The sequence below is a fragment of the Filicampus tigris genome, chromosome 16, assembly GCF_054856515.1.
Source record: "Filicampus tigris isolate MCC_2025a chromosome 16, RoL_Ftig_1.0, whole genome shotgun sequence".
Classification (NCBI taxonomy): domain Eukaryota; kingdom Metazoa; phylum Chordata; class Actinopteri; order Syngnathiformes; family Syngnathidae; genus Filicampus; species Filicampus tigris.
The window spans coordinates 10,350,001-10,365,076 of NC_141232.1; the positions used below are offsets into that span (position 1 = coordinate 10,350,001).

The window sequence follows — 15,076 nt, forward strand, 5'->3', positions numbered from 1 at the left end:
TTTGATCAACTATCATGTTACCAAAAAAGGCAAAAAGTGTAATTAAAGGGGAGGGGCCTTTCAGGAGCAATGGATTCTTCAAGTCACTCATCAGGTTGCATCTTCCCTCCTATTGAAATGAGCCAACAGCTGTGGTTGCACGCTGCCAACGTCCCCGTTGGAACGCGACTTGAGACGACATTTTAACTGTTACGTGTTTGAATGTAATGTTCATCGGGAACCACGTTGTGAGCAGTGACCCACCGCTGCCGTCTTCCATGCTGGCAGCTGTCGACGGGAGTCATCATGGGGTACTTCACGTCCCCGCGGGGCTAGCTGATAATTCGACTAATGGACTGCAAGGAAGGGAACTCGTCGTTCTCCCGCATGTGCAGCGTTTTGTGGGAGTTGAAATCCTTCGGGGCTAGCACCTGCCTGCACGTGGGGCACACCTGGCAGGACAGCTCGGCGGCGGCGTTGGTGTTAGCCGGCGCGCTAAGCGTCTGCCATGCGTTTTTCTTGTTCCTGCTTTTCCTTCCTCCTCCGCCTCCTGTTTGTTTCTCCAGAGCCTTGCAGTCTCCGTGCGCCGTCAGCAGCTCCTGCTGCTTGACGGTGTCCGGCAGCAGCACTAGCAGCTCGTTGAAGATGCGGTTGAAGTCGTCGCCCAGCAAGTCCTTGCAGCTGCAGTGATACTGGGCTGCGGATAGGACACCCTGGAAACAATGCAGAACGTCAGGAGATGCGCGGTTAAAGCAAACAAGTCAAACAGATGGAATCAATTGGATTAGAGTGAAGGTCATCACAATACATTCGGAAAAACTGCTGCTCCGACTTACATTTTTGACCTAAGGTTGTTTTGCTTCACCTGTACAACTCTAAGAGAAAAGCATGTGCGAGAGCTGGAGGAGCTCATTGACATTTAAAATCAATCAAAACAGGTAAAAATCAGAAACCAGACTTTTGTGGGAAAAAATCCTGAGGCTATATCACTCAGGTCTAATTCTTAAGTAAAATGATTAAAAAAAAAATAATGTAATGACGAGAGACATCACTTTGGAACATTCTAAACAGTCATAAAAGTATACAAGTTTACCGCAATTCAAAATAATACAAAAATTATATCAAACGTGTACTCACCCTTAAGTTTGATGACAATGAAGAGGCAAGTGTGACGAAATGTCGAGGACGCAGTTGCCTCCATAAAAATGTTCATTTCTTCATTTGTTACTAATGTCAACCAAATTATACCCATTACCTTAGAGTGCACATGCATCATTTTCCTTTTTAGCAATAAGGTGGCCGTTTCCAGTAAACTCCAAACCTCCTATGTCCCAATTTGTTCATAAATCTATCGGCTGCGTAGGTGTGTTATTTTTACAAATGACATGTTGACAACAGCATACTCTCTCTGGCAATGCAATGTTAATGGCTCAAGAAAAATACAGTTTGCTTGGTTTCCTGAAAAGTGGTGGTTTTGGAGTTGCCAGCGATCTATTATCTTTATATATTCATGCGTTTTGAGTACCTGTCTGAATTGTGCCGAATAGTTCTTGAATTGATTGAACTTGGACTCATCATCATGGAGGTACTTCCTGATGGACTGGATCAGCTCCAGGTTTCTTTGATGGAAGTCCTCTGGAACCAGGTAATCCCTGTTTGATGATTTCGGGAGGCTGTCAGAGGGATATAAAACAGTACGGTAAGGCCCCTACAAAAAAAAAGACGTGATGATGCTTAAAACGTGCAGCGGGAGAGGGTGGCCTTACAGGTTTACTGCCAAAGGAGGGGTCTCCACCACGTTACTGTTGAGGGGGATCCCAGTGAAGCCTGGAGGGGGCTTAGTGGCCGAGAGTCCCAGGCCAGGTGGAGGTGGGGGCATTGAGGAGGAAGGAGCAGGAGTTGATGACTTGGTTGGGAAAGAACTCTTGAAGCCTGCGTGACACAATGTTTAGTGTTACTATCAGCAATCAAACACAATGTCTTTTAAGATTTAAACTCCCAACTGATAGATGATGAAATGGGGGGGGGGGGGGGGGGGACACATTACACTATTTTTGTATAGTTACTTTATTTCCCATGATGGGTATTTTTGGGGGGGCAGTATAAATTTTAAACATTTGAGGGTGTACAAATATGCTATATATACACACCTGGAGGTGGTTTCTTCGTCGTGAGGGCGGGGAAGTCTTCCTCTTGTTCTGCAAGTGCATCTGTGCTGGGTTGTGGCGGTGCCGCGACTGTCTCCTTACTAATGGCTGGTTTCTCGTTGAAGCCGTTAACCAATCGGCTCGGTGCCGTCACCGCCACGCCGCTGGAGGACTTGGTCCGAGTTTTTTCAGGAACATTCTCCTTTTGGGCCGGCGTGCCTGATGCTGAAGAATTAGAAGGAGAAGCCGTGTTCTTTTGTTTTTTCTTTTTGCTGGCTTTCGTGGTAGGGAGGTCAGCGCTAGGGGTCGTGGCGGGTGGGTTGCTATTTGCGCTTAAAGGTTTGCTGTCACTTCCTTTAACTGTAAGCAGAGATGATATGTCCAGCATGGTGGGCACCGAGCGGAACTGCTGTTGCGTCATTCCGCCACTCTCGTCATCGGAGGAAGGAGGGGAGTGCATGGGAGCAACTTTTAAGTTCTCCCCAACTTTCTTTTTTCTCCTTGATGATGAGGAGCTTGAGGAGGTCAGGAGTTGGGGGCCGGGGGTTGCTGAGGAGAGTGGAGGGGGAGGCCTGGAGGAAGGAGGGGGTTGAGCCTTTGGCTGTGGCGGGGCAGTGTGAGTGGACCACGCAGAGTTCTTGCCCGATCCAGATTTGAGGGGCCGGATTTTGGACACGAGAGCGGGGAAATCCTCCTCTTGGAAAGAAGACGTCTTCTTGGGTTGGACAGGATAAGATGGTGTCATGGGGGCAGCGACATTAACATCTGACAGGCTGGGGAAGTCATCTTCCTTAAGAGTCCTGGGAGCTGGGGGAACCACCGGTGACGAGGATTTCACACTGCACACACAACACCAAAACATTTGAACCCATATCAATTTGTGGGGGTGAGGTTTATGCTGTGTTGTGTTATATTACATGGCAGGTGGTGCAGCAGCTCCCAATGCTGGGAAGTCATCTTCCTCCTCCATTGGATTTAAACTCCTCATTGTCCTTACTGTAGAAAGGTTACAACAAAAGCATTACAGCTGCTGCTGATGATGATCAGTATCAACAGCAACTCTCTATGCCTATTCATATAACATTTCGAAGGACAGATTAAAGAATTTTCAAAATAGAGCCACTGGCAGTATTACATCAACTTTCAAGTGGATTAACTACAATAAAAATAATTAAAAAGTACCGGTTCTACCATGTCCGTAAATAAAGAAGATTATGTTGTTCACCTGGAGGTTTGCTTGTTGGTTTGACTGGCCCGGTCCTGGTACTCGGCTCTTCTGATTCGGTTCTCTCGGTCCTCTCCTCCCTATAATATTTGGGAGCGCTCCTCTCCGGCGCGGCCATTCGATCGTCTTGTCGATGAATTGCCATCGACGCCCGCATAGCTGCTGCCACCTCTTTGTCCTCTTCCTCACTGTAGACAAGCATGTGACAAAAAAAAAAAAAAAAAAAAAAACATGAATGGAATTTGGCGGGCAAATACACTCCAGGTCGCTTGTGCAACACAGTGCGACAATCCTCCCGCCAAGTTAAGACTCACCGAGAGTACCGCCAGCTCTTCTGTCCCAACTGAAGTCTTGCCCTTCCTCCTCGTTGGTGACGAGCTTCCTCAAAATCTTCCCCGGTCACCATGCCTGAAAGAAACAAACACTCCAATTTGACTTCACACACAACCTACCGACCCGTTGCATGGCAATAATGCAGAGTCAAACCTTCATTTCTCCTCTGTTGTCTTGGAGCCAAGTTGAACTGCAGGTCGATGTGGCGGTTTTGGCGGGCCTCGGCACGGCTCTTGCTGTGCGCCGAAGCTTTGTGCGCCTTGTAGTCAATCTCGGTGCGGAATGCATGGGTGAACTGCTCTGAGGCACATAGGCCCTCCTCACACAGGTAGTGACGTTCTCTGAAGTGCTCACTCAAGTACTGGTAATCACTGTTAACACAACATATTGGACGACACAGTTTAATACAAGCACTTGCGGGATTTTTTTTTGTCACAAAACCAACAAGTAATTATAAATATGCACACTTGATGGCCAGGTGGCCAGTGTGCCATCACACCTATAATATTCTTGAGAGCCGTCAGCGTCACAGAAGTGGCAGAAGTAGTGGTCTTTTCTCAAGTGTTTGAGCAGCTCGTCGTTGTCGAGATAGCGGTCATCGCAGAATTTACAGAGCGGGTGTCCCTTGTGACTGGTGTCATCTGGGTCTCCGTGCGCTCGATGGCGTGCGAGTTCTTTGCGGTTGTACCACTTCCGCTCATGGGAAAAGATCTGGAGGGAATGTTTAGAGTTGATTCATTAGCAGTGTATTTTTAAGATATACAATTAGCAAAGAACCTCCTGTACTGAAGAGCAGGAGGGGGGAAAATGATCATTGGAGCCAATAAACTCCAAAGAGGTGGCTCTTTACTCAACTCTGCAAGCAGTCCTGCTTGCCCTGTTTAGACATCCCCTCAAAAAAGAAAAGACCAATGTTGAGGTCTGAACTAGGTCTGTTATAAAAACAAAATGTAAATATTCTAAATAAAACTGCGATGTTTAATACTGTCTGCCAATTAAGTCACAGTAATCAAATTGTAAAATGCAACCTAAAGCTTTCAGTTATTTGTTTTATATTTGATTCCAGTGTTTTAAAACAGCACCTCCTCACAATCCGCTAGCAAGGGTCACAAATCACACTACCTTCAGATGCTTTGTGCAGAGCTTGCAACAGAAAAGCTCGTGCTGCTTCCTCATATGCTGCTCCAGCTCCACAAACTTGGAGAAGACCTTAGCGTCAGCACAGCAGGGACATTGTGCCAATAGCAGGTGCCTGGGCAAACATATATAGGAATAATGTTTGATGGGGGGGAAAAAAAGCACCATACCCCTTCGCTTCGAAAAGAAGCCGCATAGGCAGTAAACATCATTAGCTGTCTAAAAGAACAAAACTTACCTGTACTGAGCAAAGATCTTCTCATCGCCAAAATAGATATCATTCTTCTTGTCACAGGGGAACTGCTGATGTGGCAGAGAAGAAAACACCTCCGCAGACTTCACAAACACCACCTGAGAACAACAACACTGAGGTAAGTTGGGAAATTTTAAATGACATTGTGGCAACTGTTTTCTAAACCGTCCGCTTTGCTATGATTTTGTCCAGCCAGGGCTTAAAGTCCGGTAAGAACGGAGTGACAGGTTGATTATCCATAAACCAGCCAGGTATGTTTGGTTAGAAACCGAGCACTGCTTATGCATACAATAAATTTACAAAAGCAGAGATTGGGCTGTCATTGTCAGTCGCTCTATCAAAAAAAGAAGCTAGTTTGGTTGGTGGTGTCGCCCATAACACACCACAAGTGGCTAGCTAGCAGGCTAACAACATGACTGATTTATGAATGTTCTCTGCGTAAATTGTGTGTTGTTCTTCCGCCGTGATGAATGTGGTCCCACTGCGAGTTTTTTGGTCTTTATTATTAACCGGAGAGTTATAAATATTAACTCGTAGGATCTCGCGGCCGAGCTAGCATGGCAAAGCGGCGTCCTCGGACCACAGTAGTGTCGAAATCCGCACCTTGTCGAGCTCCTCCCGGCAGACGGCGCAGTACTTCTGCTCGCATAGCACCCTCATTTTGGTGGAGCAGCGATAACACACCGGGTGGTCGCATTTCCCGAAGGCGAAGATGTCGATATCTTGGCAACACAGAACGCAGTGCTTTTCCATTTCCTTTGGGTTTGTGGAATCCATGATCGAGTAAAAATGAAGGGGAAAATGCCAATTGGGTCCAGCCGCTGACAGAGTAGCGCTTACGTAATTGAAAAAATCGAATGACGTGCCACGCGACGCTTTACTTGTGATCTGTATGTCATGTGGATCAAGTGTTACTCGCCCACAGTAGTAGTTCTTTGCGCTATCATATTATGTGTGAATCTGCACACGCTATTCCACGTGGGAGACAACATGCGGAGAGCTCCTTCATCCGGGTTTGAGTAATCTGCTTTTATACAACTGGTCAAACAAATATGACGTTACGGCTGTGAATTTGATTCATTTTATTCAATTAAATTCCGTAGAAAAATAAATGGCTGACATTATTAAAACGGTAACCATTTATTTTGTAAATTATTTAAAATATATTATTGAACTGTAAAATAAATATAGAATTAAAAAATACATATTTATTCACCGAAACAACTAGTGGTGTGAAAGGTTTGCCTTACTTTTATTTACTCAACTGCTGTGTATCTGTACTGCCAGGGTGGGGGGCGAGGCTTTTTTTCAATGTTCAACATTTTTATACATTTTCTCCAAGGAATTATACATATCCTCCCTTGTGTCCTTTTTTCCCATGCAATGTGTTTGTTTGGGATGGATTAAATCCACACAGCATGATGGCTCAAACAGAGAAATGTTCAGGTTTTGATTTCCTTATTTGGTTTCATGAGAAGCGTCCCTGTGTGGAGTTTGCATGTTCTCCCCGTGCCTGCGTGGGTTTTCTCCGGGTACTCCAGTTTCCTCCCACATTCCAAAAATATGCTTGGTAGGTTAATTGGACACTCTAAATTGCCCCTAGGTGTGATTGTGAGTGGCTGGCAACCAATTCAGGGTGTCCCCCGCCTACTGCCCAAAGACGGCTGGGATAGGCTCCAGCACTCCCTGCGACCCTTGTGCGGATAAGCGGTATAGATAATGGATAGATGGGTTTCATGAGAGATGTAAGAGAGAAACAGCTCTCAGTATGCGCTAGTGTAGGTCTACATTGATGCAAACTACTTCTAGTACTACAAGTAGAATAATAAACATTGTGAAATAAATGAAAATATATAAGAATTGAGGACAGCACAGTCGATTAGTAGTCTGCATGTCTGCCTCAGTTTGGGTTCTTTTCCGTTTTTTCGAGGTACTTAGGCTTCCTCACACATTCTAAAAGCATGTATGTTAGTTTCATGGAACACTGGAAATTGGTTTGAATGCGAGTGAATAGTATTTGTGGCCTGTGCTTTACTGGTTACCAATGCAGGGTACCCCGCCTATTGCCCAATCAGATCACACGTGACATTATGAAAATGGATGGATGAATGGATTAAATCCATACTAAAGGTTCTGTCCAACTCCTCACTAACTTTCTCTCCCCTCCAGCAAGGTGCTCTCATCTTGTCAGCAGACACCAGAAAATGATCCCCCCGCTCAAATCCCTAATTCTTTATCAATGTTGCAATTCTTAGCAGCTTTTTCATGTGCCGCAACATATACACAGCATTTTCTCTAACTTCAGCTTTACAGAAGTCACATTTGCTGTGCATGCAATGTGTGTTGTGGTAAAGACTTCTACCCCACAGGAAGGTATGAGATGTCAAAATAAAGGCAATTCTTGCCACCACTCGTTGTTTTATTGAGAGGGTACCTTTATTGATCTTATTTACAATTTAATGAGGGTTATTTTTGGTCAACGTAACTTGATCATATGATTTATGACAGGGTGGTTGCAATAGTGTATCAGTGCACAAGTACTGTGTGAGTGAGCCGACGTCCAAGGCTGAGAAGCATCTTGCTATCGAGCGCGTTTGTGGTGGCTGCTCAATCCCATGACTCTGAAGGTACAGCTGGCAATCTTCTCATAGAGAAGGAACATGAGGGACGCAGTCAGCACCGTCTGCAACAATTTGGCCTCCAGCCCTTTAAACAGACCCAATATGCCAAATTTCCTATGGAAGAGGACATTGATTAGATAAAAAATATGTCTACTGTAAAACAATAAGTCTTTCTACACACACCAAACCACAGATGCATGATTATACAAGACCTACGTAGCATGGTTGCAATCTATTTATTGTGTTATTTAAAAAATTACATTTTGTATATTATAATGAGACATTTTCAGATTACAGTAAATTGTGCACTCACCTCACTCTGTTGACAAGCAGACACTTGACTGTCATTAGGCTGGACAGCAGTGTTGACTTGCTCGTTGACTTATTGAACTGACCGAACTGCGGAAATAAATAAATAAAGCAAACATCAGTAACTATAATATAAGACCTTAACAGTTTAAATTAACTTTCAAAAGACTTTCTTCTGGATCAAAGGAAACAAAATGTAGTAAGAGCCTAACAATAACAATAAATTGGAAACCAATGTGATGAGATTTCCTAGTGATTAAATATTGCAACACTTTAAATATTAGGCTTGATTTGATATCTTATGACCCTGCATCCACATGGCAAACTTCATTCAAATTCGAAGTTCAAAATGAACTTGATATGATATGTATTCACTTGTCTTTGGCTTTTAGGCACTCTGTTTTTCTCTGTTAAGGAGGCCAAATCACATTGAAAAGTTGAGAAATGTAATTGTAAGACATCTATTTACGTGTGAAAAAGCAGGGAGTGATGCAAAACACCTACCCTGAGAATTGACTGTATAGTTTGCAGTGGGTAAGTCACAGTGGTGGCAACGGCTTTGGCCACTGCACCAATCATGAAAACCTCAAAAGATGCAAGCTGAGGGGAAACAGAAAAAAAGATTAAGTTAACATATATGCGATCGGTACATTCAGAAAACAGTCACATCCCCAGTTACAAGAGGGTGATCACACTTGTGCAACCACATTATCTCAATTGTTTATTTTTTTTATACCTGCTCCCCCCGGAAAAAAAAATTGGAATTGTACAGGTTATCGGTTACATAGGTAGTGGAAAAAGTTTTAAAATGATTTATCTTAGTCTTGTTTTTTCTATTACATAAACCTGGTATTTGAACAGGGGTGTGAAGACTTTTTATATCCACTGTATGCTTTAAATACTTGCGTGACTTAAGTGTGGAGTTGATTATGCAGATTTGCATTGAGATAAGCACTTACCTCTTTTATTTCTCACGCTTAGTTTGTGCTTTGATCATATAAGCTGTGACTGAGCCGTAAGACTAAAAGGGATTCCCATACTCTACAGTCGTTTTGATCAGACGCACTCCCGACATTCCCCTGCTTAATCCTCAAAAGAATCATGTGAGCAGAATTAGCAAGGCTTATTTGGTACATCCTCAAAGTGAAGTCTGCTTGTGCTTTTACTAATTTCATGACATTGCTTTTATGGAGCATTTGTAATTGAGACATTCAATCTCAGAAGCAGAAATGTATTGCATGTGGAATCATTTTACAACAGTGGTGAGGCAGGAAACTGTGTTGGAGTGAATCTTTTTCCTCACCTCCCTGGGAACTCCTTTCCTCAGTTGCCTCTTCAGACCTTCATAAATCATGAACTGGATGGCAGGGTTGAGGACCAGCAGTAGGGAGGGAAAGGTGCCGTTCCACAGTGCCCCAACTCCCTCGTCACGGATGATCTGCACGAACGCATCTGCCAAAAAATCAGTGAAAATCAATCACAGCCAGAAGATAAAGAATAAATAACAATACATGATATGTTTGGATTTAGTTTACCCCAAATACCACGGTAGTTAGTGGGTTGAATATCTGTGTTGTGAAATTTTGAGCCCTGAAGCTTCAGCCGCGTGTTCATGACCCACAGTGGAGTGGTTACTAGTACATTTACAACACCTGAAGGAAACAAGAAGAAATGAAATATTCCCTTCATTAGAATATTTTCTCCTAGTTCCCAATTCTTATCAAGTCAAGAATGACATGTTTTTTTTCTGTGGGTAAGTGGCATTTAAATGTTCAAGTGTGATTAATAAAGGCACGACAGAGGCAACAACAATTTGTGTAATATGTATCTTAAAGACTGAAGAAAAGAACCAATTTGATTTGATTGCAAAACAAAGCCTGTTACCTGCAGCTATCCCGACCAGCAAGTCAGTGCGAGGTGCTGACTGATGTCCTTTCAGCCAGCTTGCCTTCAGGCTGTGGAAGCAATAGAAGTACACAAAATTGGAGCAGCACAGGCTGCAGATGACAGGGAACCAACCCCTGTATGGAGCTAGTCTGCAGAAATAGGCACAAAACACACAAGCACAATTGTCACGGGATATTTGCAGCATGTGAAGTAGGTTCATAATTATCTTATTACACAAGTCATTAAGGTTCTGGAACATATGTATACATATTGGCCATAACATTAGCAGGTACACTAGCACAACCAAAAGTAAGAGTATCGTGAAAAATTATATAGTTGCACTTTCAAGACAAATGCGATAAAATTGATGGTTGGAAGGATGGATGGTTATACTTCCATGGAGTCACTTACAATCCTTCCTCCTTGATTATTTCAGCTAGAATGGCTGGAGTTGACGTGGCCCTCCTCTTCTCATCCACTTCAGCACACACAGAACGTACAAATTATCATACAAACACAACAACATCCAATATATACACAAGATAATGATGCAATTAAGACTTTCTTACCTTGAAGCCTCAGCCTGGCAGTATCCAGAGGGAAGAATACTGTCATGGCTGTCACACTCCCCTAAAACAAGTTATTGGAATGGAAAGCATCATGTCGCCCCTCATGGAAGAATTGTCTAACAAATGTTAAAAATCTATACATGTGGAATCATTTTCACATTAACAATAATTCGTCATTCTTTAGATGTAGAACTTAATTCCCTAACCTACTATGCTTACCAGTAGTACAAATTAATCCATCCATTAAACTGTTTTGCGTAATGTTTCTATTGATCAGTTCTAAGTGTACGCTACAATTTTGTCAGTAGGCTGTATCAACATGACCAATACCACAATGGTACTACAGTAAATTAACCAACATTATAGAAATATTGAAGGACGTATTCAAGCTAACTTACCATTGCTCCGGACACAGCATGCACCAGACCCTCATACGACAAAACTTCAAAACTCATATTGACCAAATGATCCGCTAAATTTACCACAACCAAAAAGTTAGGAGGGGGGAAAAAAACTCGGTTAACGCCTCAGTCCGATTTTGCCCTAAATCTGAAATAAAAGCAGTGTTGACATCTTCCGCAGTTTACAGAACCGCCGCTTCCTGTGGCTTGTATAGTATAGTATAGTACAGAGGCATTCTGGGTAATGTAGTGCCCAGTGAATGGAATGGTAAATGGGATGTCACTTATATAGCGCTTTTCTCGCTCGAAAAACTAATGAAAATGTGGCTTTATTTACATGATAAAATTAAGTTTATAGTACAGTTTTTATTCCCTATTTAATTAAAATTATGTCATGTTATTTGTATGTACAACAAAACACACAATTTCACTAGCATTTCAGAGGAGAAATAATAATTGGTGACCATTTTAGAGATATTTGGCTTATGTATAATGTGAGCAAAGCAGTAACTTCTCTTTTATCATCATGCTAAAAGGTTATTAAAAACCTTATGTCTTGTTTATTCTTGAGGGAATTTGGATTGGGTGTGGAAAATACATGCTCATGGTTTCCCAAATGAACAACTGGAATAAATTAAATGAATACCTAATAATAGTTAACAACACTATGAGTCCCCAGACCATTCTCTGAGCCACTCTTCACATTGCTTCGTCTGCTCCTCACTCTCCTCTTTCCTGTTTTTGTTCGCCTTCTTCTCCTCCTTCTGTCTCAAGCGATCTTTCTCCGTCTCCTTCACTTGTCTTTGCTCATCCATTCTATGTACTAGCAGGGCGTCCACGGTGGCTTTCAGGGGTCGTAAGGAGCGCTGCGGGAGCCACTTTGGATCCACAGAGGTAAGAAAGGGGTCTCCTGCACACACGAGCATGGGTTCACGGTCCAGGGGGATGTGGAGCAGGTGGGCGTGAAGCATCATGCGGAAAGGGCCGTCGTCAGATCCTGAGCTGTAGGTGAAGTCGCCGACGATGGGGTGCCCTATTGCACTGCAGTGGACCCTTAACTGGTGGGTTCGGCCTAGTGCACACATACGTATAATTTATAAAGCACCATTCGCAGGTGCTTTCCAGGCTTTATTAAGGTCATTACGTGTCATCTGGCTAACAAGCAGCTTTGCTTTTTACCTGTAAAAGGCTGCAGCAGCACCTTGGTGACGGGTTCACCCTCATACAAGCCGTACTCCAACACTGTCAGCGCAGTCTGACATGGTTTGGAATTCTCACAACCTGAAAAGAGACAGACCAGAGAATATTTTGAGAAAACATGTATGCTGTACTGTATTTCCTCTATTTCCACTGAAATGTTATCATTCTCTTGCTGCTTGAATCCACATTACTGTTGTACAAAAAAATCCCGTGTGGGACTAATAAAGGCTTATTCTGATCTATGTCATTTTTAGTACTGTAAAGGACCGTATCAAACAAAAATATGTAGATAAACTCGTTTTGTCATCATCTTCTACATTTATGCATTTTACAAGCATACCGTCTGTTCCCTCAATACACATCATGTGTGTTTTGCCCTCTGAAGTGTTTTTGCCAATGGAAAAATCAAGGGTTTGTATCTCTTCTTCCACCAATCCACGGACCTGCAAAAAAACCAAAAAAAAAAACCAGACATAATTACAACCATACAAAGTGTGATGTTAAAGGGTATTTCACGGATTACATACTAGAGCGAGGTATGCCTTGGTGACAGTACGCTCCTTGAAACAGCGATATGCCTGGCCAGCAGCAGCTTTATTAAGTGCCACACATAAGGCGCCGCTAGTTGAGAAATCCAACTGGTGACAGAATCTGTTGTGAAGAAAGGGAGAGGATAATATTCATTAGCAACCATTCATTTCCAATCTGGTTGCAGCTCTTTTGTGTTACAAGGTGGCTGCTTTTACATTTGCAATAATCTACCTGAATCCATAGTAGGTGTTTGGGTCTGCCAGATGAGGGAAGCGGTGGCGAAGTTGGGCCTGCACCGTGTTTTTTTCATACCACATCTTACTGTCAATGCGGATGTCCCAGTGCTTGTCCACCACGATGTAATTATCACTCTGAAAGAGCACATGAAGTCTCTCCAAGCTGGCCGGCTCCATTGGGCATCACTAAACACACACCTTGCAAACACATCTGTTTATTAGAATAACTTTATTCATTCATGTACAGCTGACACACTCCCCATCGTGACTTATTCTTCTTGCCTTGTGTTGTAAATAGTAAATATGTACAGACTGTATATCAAATATTTTGGATTTTTGCTGTTGTTGGTGTGAAGCTATTTTCACTTTTCTGCTGTAGCATTCCATCTTGCAGGATGAATAAATACTTGTTCTATTTTAAGAGAATAACTGCAATGTAGGTTAGTATGCATGCCACACAGCTGAGAGTTGAGCGAATTTCCCTTTCAATTAGCAGGGAGCTGATTTCTGTAAAACTTAGATGGAATAGATCCCTAAATAATGCCATTATTAAGACTCGTATTTACTATTCTATTGTGTCAAAGTGTCGGCAGTGAAAAAAAAGTTTACCGGTTAAAAATAAATGCTGTAGTTAATGAAAACATACCCTGCAAATGGAAATAACAAAGCCACACATTGACATGAATTCGACACCAAAATTAATTGGTAGCAAGTATGAGCTAACACCATGTGCTAAACCAACACCAAATATGTTTAATAGATTTAACACCACGCGGTTATTAATCCCGGACTCACACTGAAGTAAATAATATTTTTCATACATACCAAATTTGAAATCTTCAGGTCATGTTGTGTGGTGGTGGTGATGATGACGATTTTGCTTCCGCTTGTGACTCTAACTCTAACGTGACAAAAGCATGGAGCGCCATCTACAGTACTGGAGATGATAACAATAACGCTCAGTTTTGATTGGTGCTGCCAATTCTAATTTAAATTTTAACAAAACATGTATTGTCGTGGTTGTAGTCATAATATTATAAAGAAAAAACAATATAATAATGTACCACAAGCTTGTCAGTCAAATGCACATTTCTTTTGTTTGTGCTTGTACTAGTGATTTGAGTATCTGCCTCACAGCTCTGAGGCTCCAGGTTTGAATCTCAGCTTTCCTGTGTGGAGTTTGCGAATGCACATTCCAAAAGCATGCTTGTCAGTTTCATTGACGACCCCACATTGGTCAAAATGTGAACATTAGTTTAAATGGTTATTTCTAATTGGCAACCAATACGTGGTATACCTCTTGCCAAAATTGAGGTAGGCTAGGCTCTAGTTCACCCTTGACCCTAGCAAGGAAGGACAAGCACTATAGAAAATGGAAAGTAGCTGCTGACTATTACTTCAGCGAAGGTAATAAATTAAGACTTTAGCTTCAACCTAACTTCTTCAACCACACATGGGTGAATATCAAACATTCACTGGTTTCAAGGGCATTACGTTTATTGAATGTACTTAATCTGTGTGGTGTCAGTAAATAGTGTGCCTTGTCAGGCACCGATTGATTACCGCATTCATAATCCCTCACCTCAAACTCACCTCTGACAGCGGTCAACAGCTTGGATGATACTCCTGATGTGGCGAAAGCTTTTTCTTTCACACTCTTCAACCCCAGTACAAATAATTATTATTACAATGCACAGTAGATAAAATGCTCACACAAGATGCTGTCTTTTCTCCATACTGATCTAATGTTACAATTTTTAGCAACATTGTTCTGAATCTTTCAGAAGATAATCTCCTCATACCATATGATGCCAATCAAGAATTATTTCACAATCGGCACTTCATAATCCAAAGTGTATCCCCTCTCTATGTGTGTGTCTACTCGTATATGTTGCGCAACACCTCAGAGGAAATTAATACAATAAGCTGGATGGTAAAATGGGCACACACAGGCGCACACACACATATTGGTGCACGTGGTGCCAGAGGCAAATCACAGCACAAATCTTTTAGTGAGATGACTCTGACACAGAGAGGAGATCCTTACTGATGTTCAAGACCATCCTTGTCAAATACGTCTTCACATTTTTCCACGGATTCCAGCTTTTGGAGAGATCCTAACAAGACCTTTTTTTCTGGTGGTTTTCCTGGATTTCACTGAGTTATCTGGGTCACTTTGACTTGCTCAAGTGGAGTTGGACAAAAAAAAAAAAAAAAAATCACATTTCATCCATGTTGTCATGACCGA

At 42.4% G+C, this 15,076-nt stretch overlaps 3 protein-coding genes across 3 annotated transcripts in view; all 3 read right to left on the reverse strand.

The window, feature by feature from the left end:
- Positions 1–6,104, reverse strand: part of znf598 (zinc finger protein 598) — a 7,211-nt gene extending 1,107 nt beyond the window's left edge. Inside the window, exons 1-12 of the mRNA XM_086055850.1 lie at positions 5,678–6,104; positions 5,060–5,172; positions 4,807–4,936; positions 4,184–4,395; positions 3,838–4,055; positions 3,666–3,759; positions 3,352–3,539; positions 3,044–3,122; positions 2,130–2,965; positions 1,746–1,911; positions 1,505–1,652; positions 1–692 (exon numbers count right to left, since the gene is read on the reverse strand). The exon at positions 1–692 is cut by the window's left edge and continues 1,107 nt beyond it. Of these exons, the coding sequence (XP_085911976.1) occupies positions 312–692; positions 1,505–1,652; positions 1,746–1,911; positions 2,130–2,965; positions 3,044–3,122; positions 3,352–3,539; positions 3,666–3,759; positions 3,838–4,055; positions 4,184–4,395; positions 4,807–4,936; positions 5,060–5,172; positions 5,678–5,851 (2,739 nt within the window). The 5' untranslated portion in view covers positions 5,852–6,104 and the 3' untranslated portion in view covers positions 1–311. The remainder of the gene's footprint in view (positions 693–1,504; positions 1,653–1,745; positions 1,912–2,129; positions 2,966–3,043; positions 3,123–3,351; positions 3,540–3,665; positions 3,760–3,837; positions 4,056–4,183; positions 4,396–4,806; positions 4,937–5,059; positions 5,173–5,677) is intronic.
- Positions 6,105–7,488: 1,384 nt separating this feature from the next.
- On the reverse strand, positions 7,489–11,167 carry slc25a17 (solute carrier family 25 member 17). Its single transcript, XM_086055851.1, has 9 exons — positions 10,859–11,167; positions 10,461–10,521; positions 10,303–10,369; positions 9,889–10,040; positions 9,540–9,656; positions 9,308–9,456; positions 8,509–8,604; positions 8,009–8,094; positions 7,489–7,809 (listed from the first exon to the last, which is right to left on the reverse strand). Exons 1-9 carry the CDS (start codon positions 10,913–10,915, stop codon positions 7,656–7,658), a joined length of 939 nt encoding a protein of 312 aa, XP_085911977.1. The 5' UTR covers positions 10,916–11,167; the 3' UTR covers positions 7,489–7,655.
- Positions 11,168–11,302: 135 nt separating this feature from the next.
- On the reverse strand, positions 11,303–13,754 carry rpusd1 (RNA pseudouridine synthase domain containing 1). The gene is made up of 6 exons (XM_086055852.1): positions 13,654–13,754; positions 12,824–13,026; positions 12,589–12,712; positions 12,402–12,504; positions 12,041–12,142; positions 11,303–11,933 (listed from the first exon to the last, which is right to left on the reverse strand). Exons 2-6 carry the CDS (start codon positions 13,003–13,005, stop codon positions 11,527–11,529), a joined length of 918 nt encoding a protein of 305 aa, XP_085911978.1. The 5' UTR covers positions 13,006–13,026; positions 13,654–13,754; the 3' UTR covers positions 11,303–11,526.
- Positions 13,755–15,076: the final 1,322 nt, after the last annotated feature.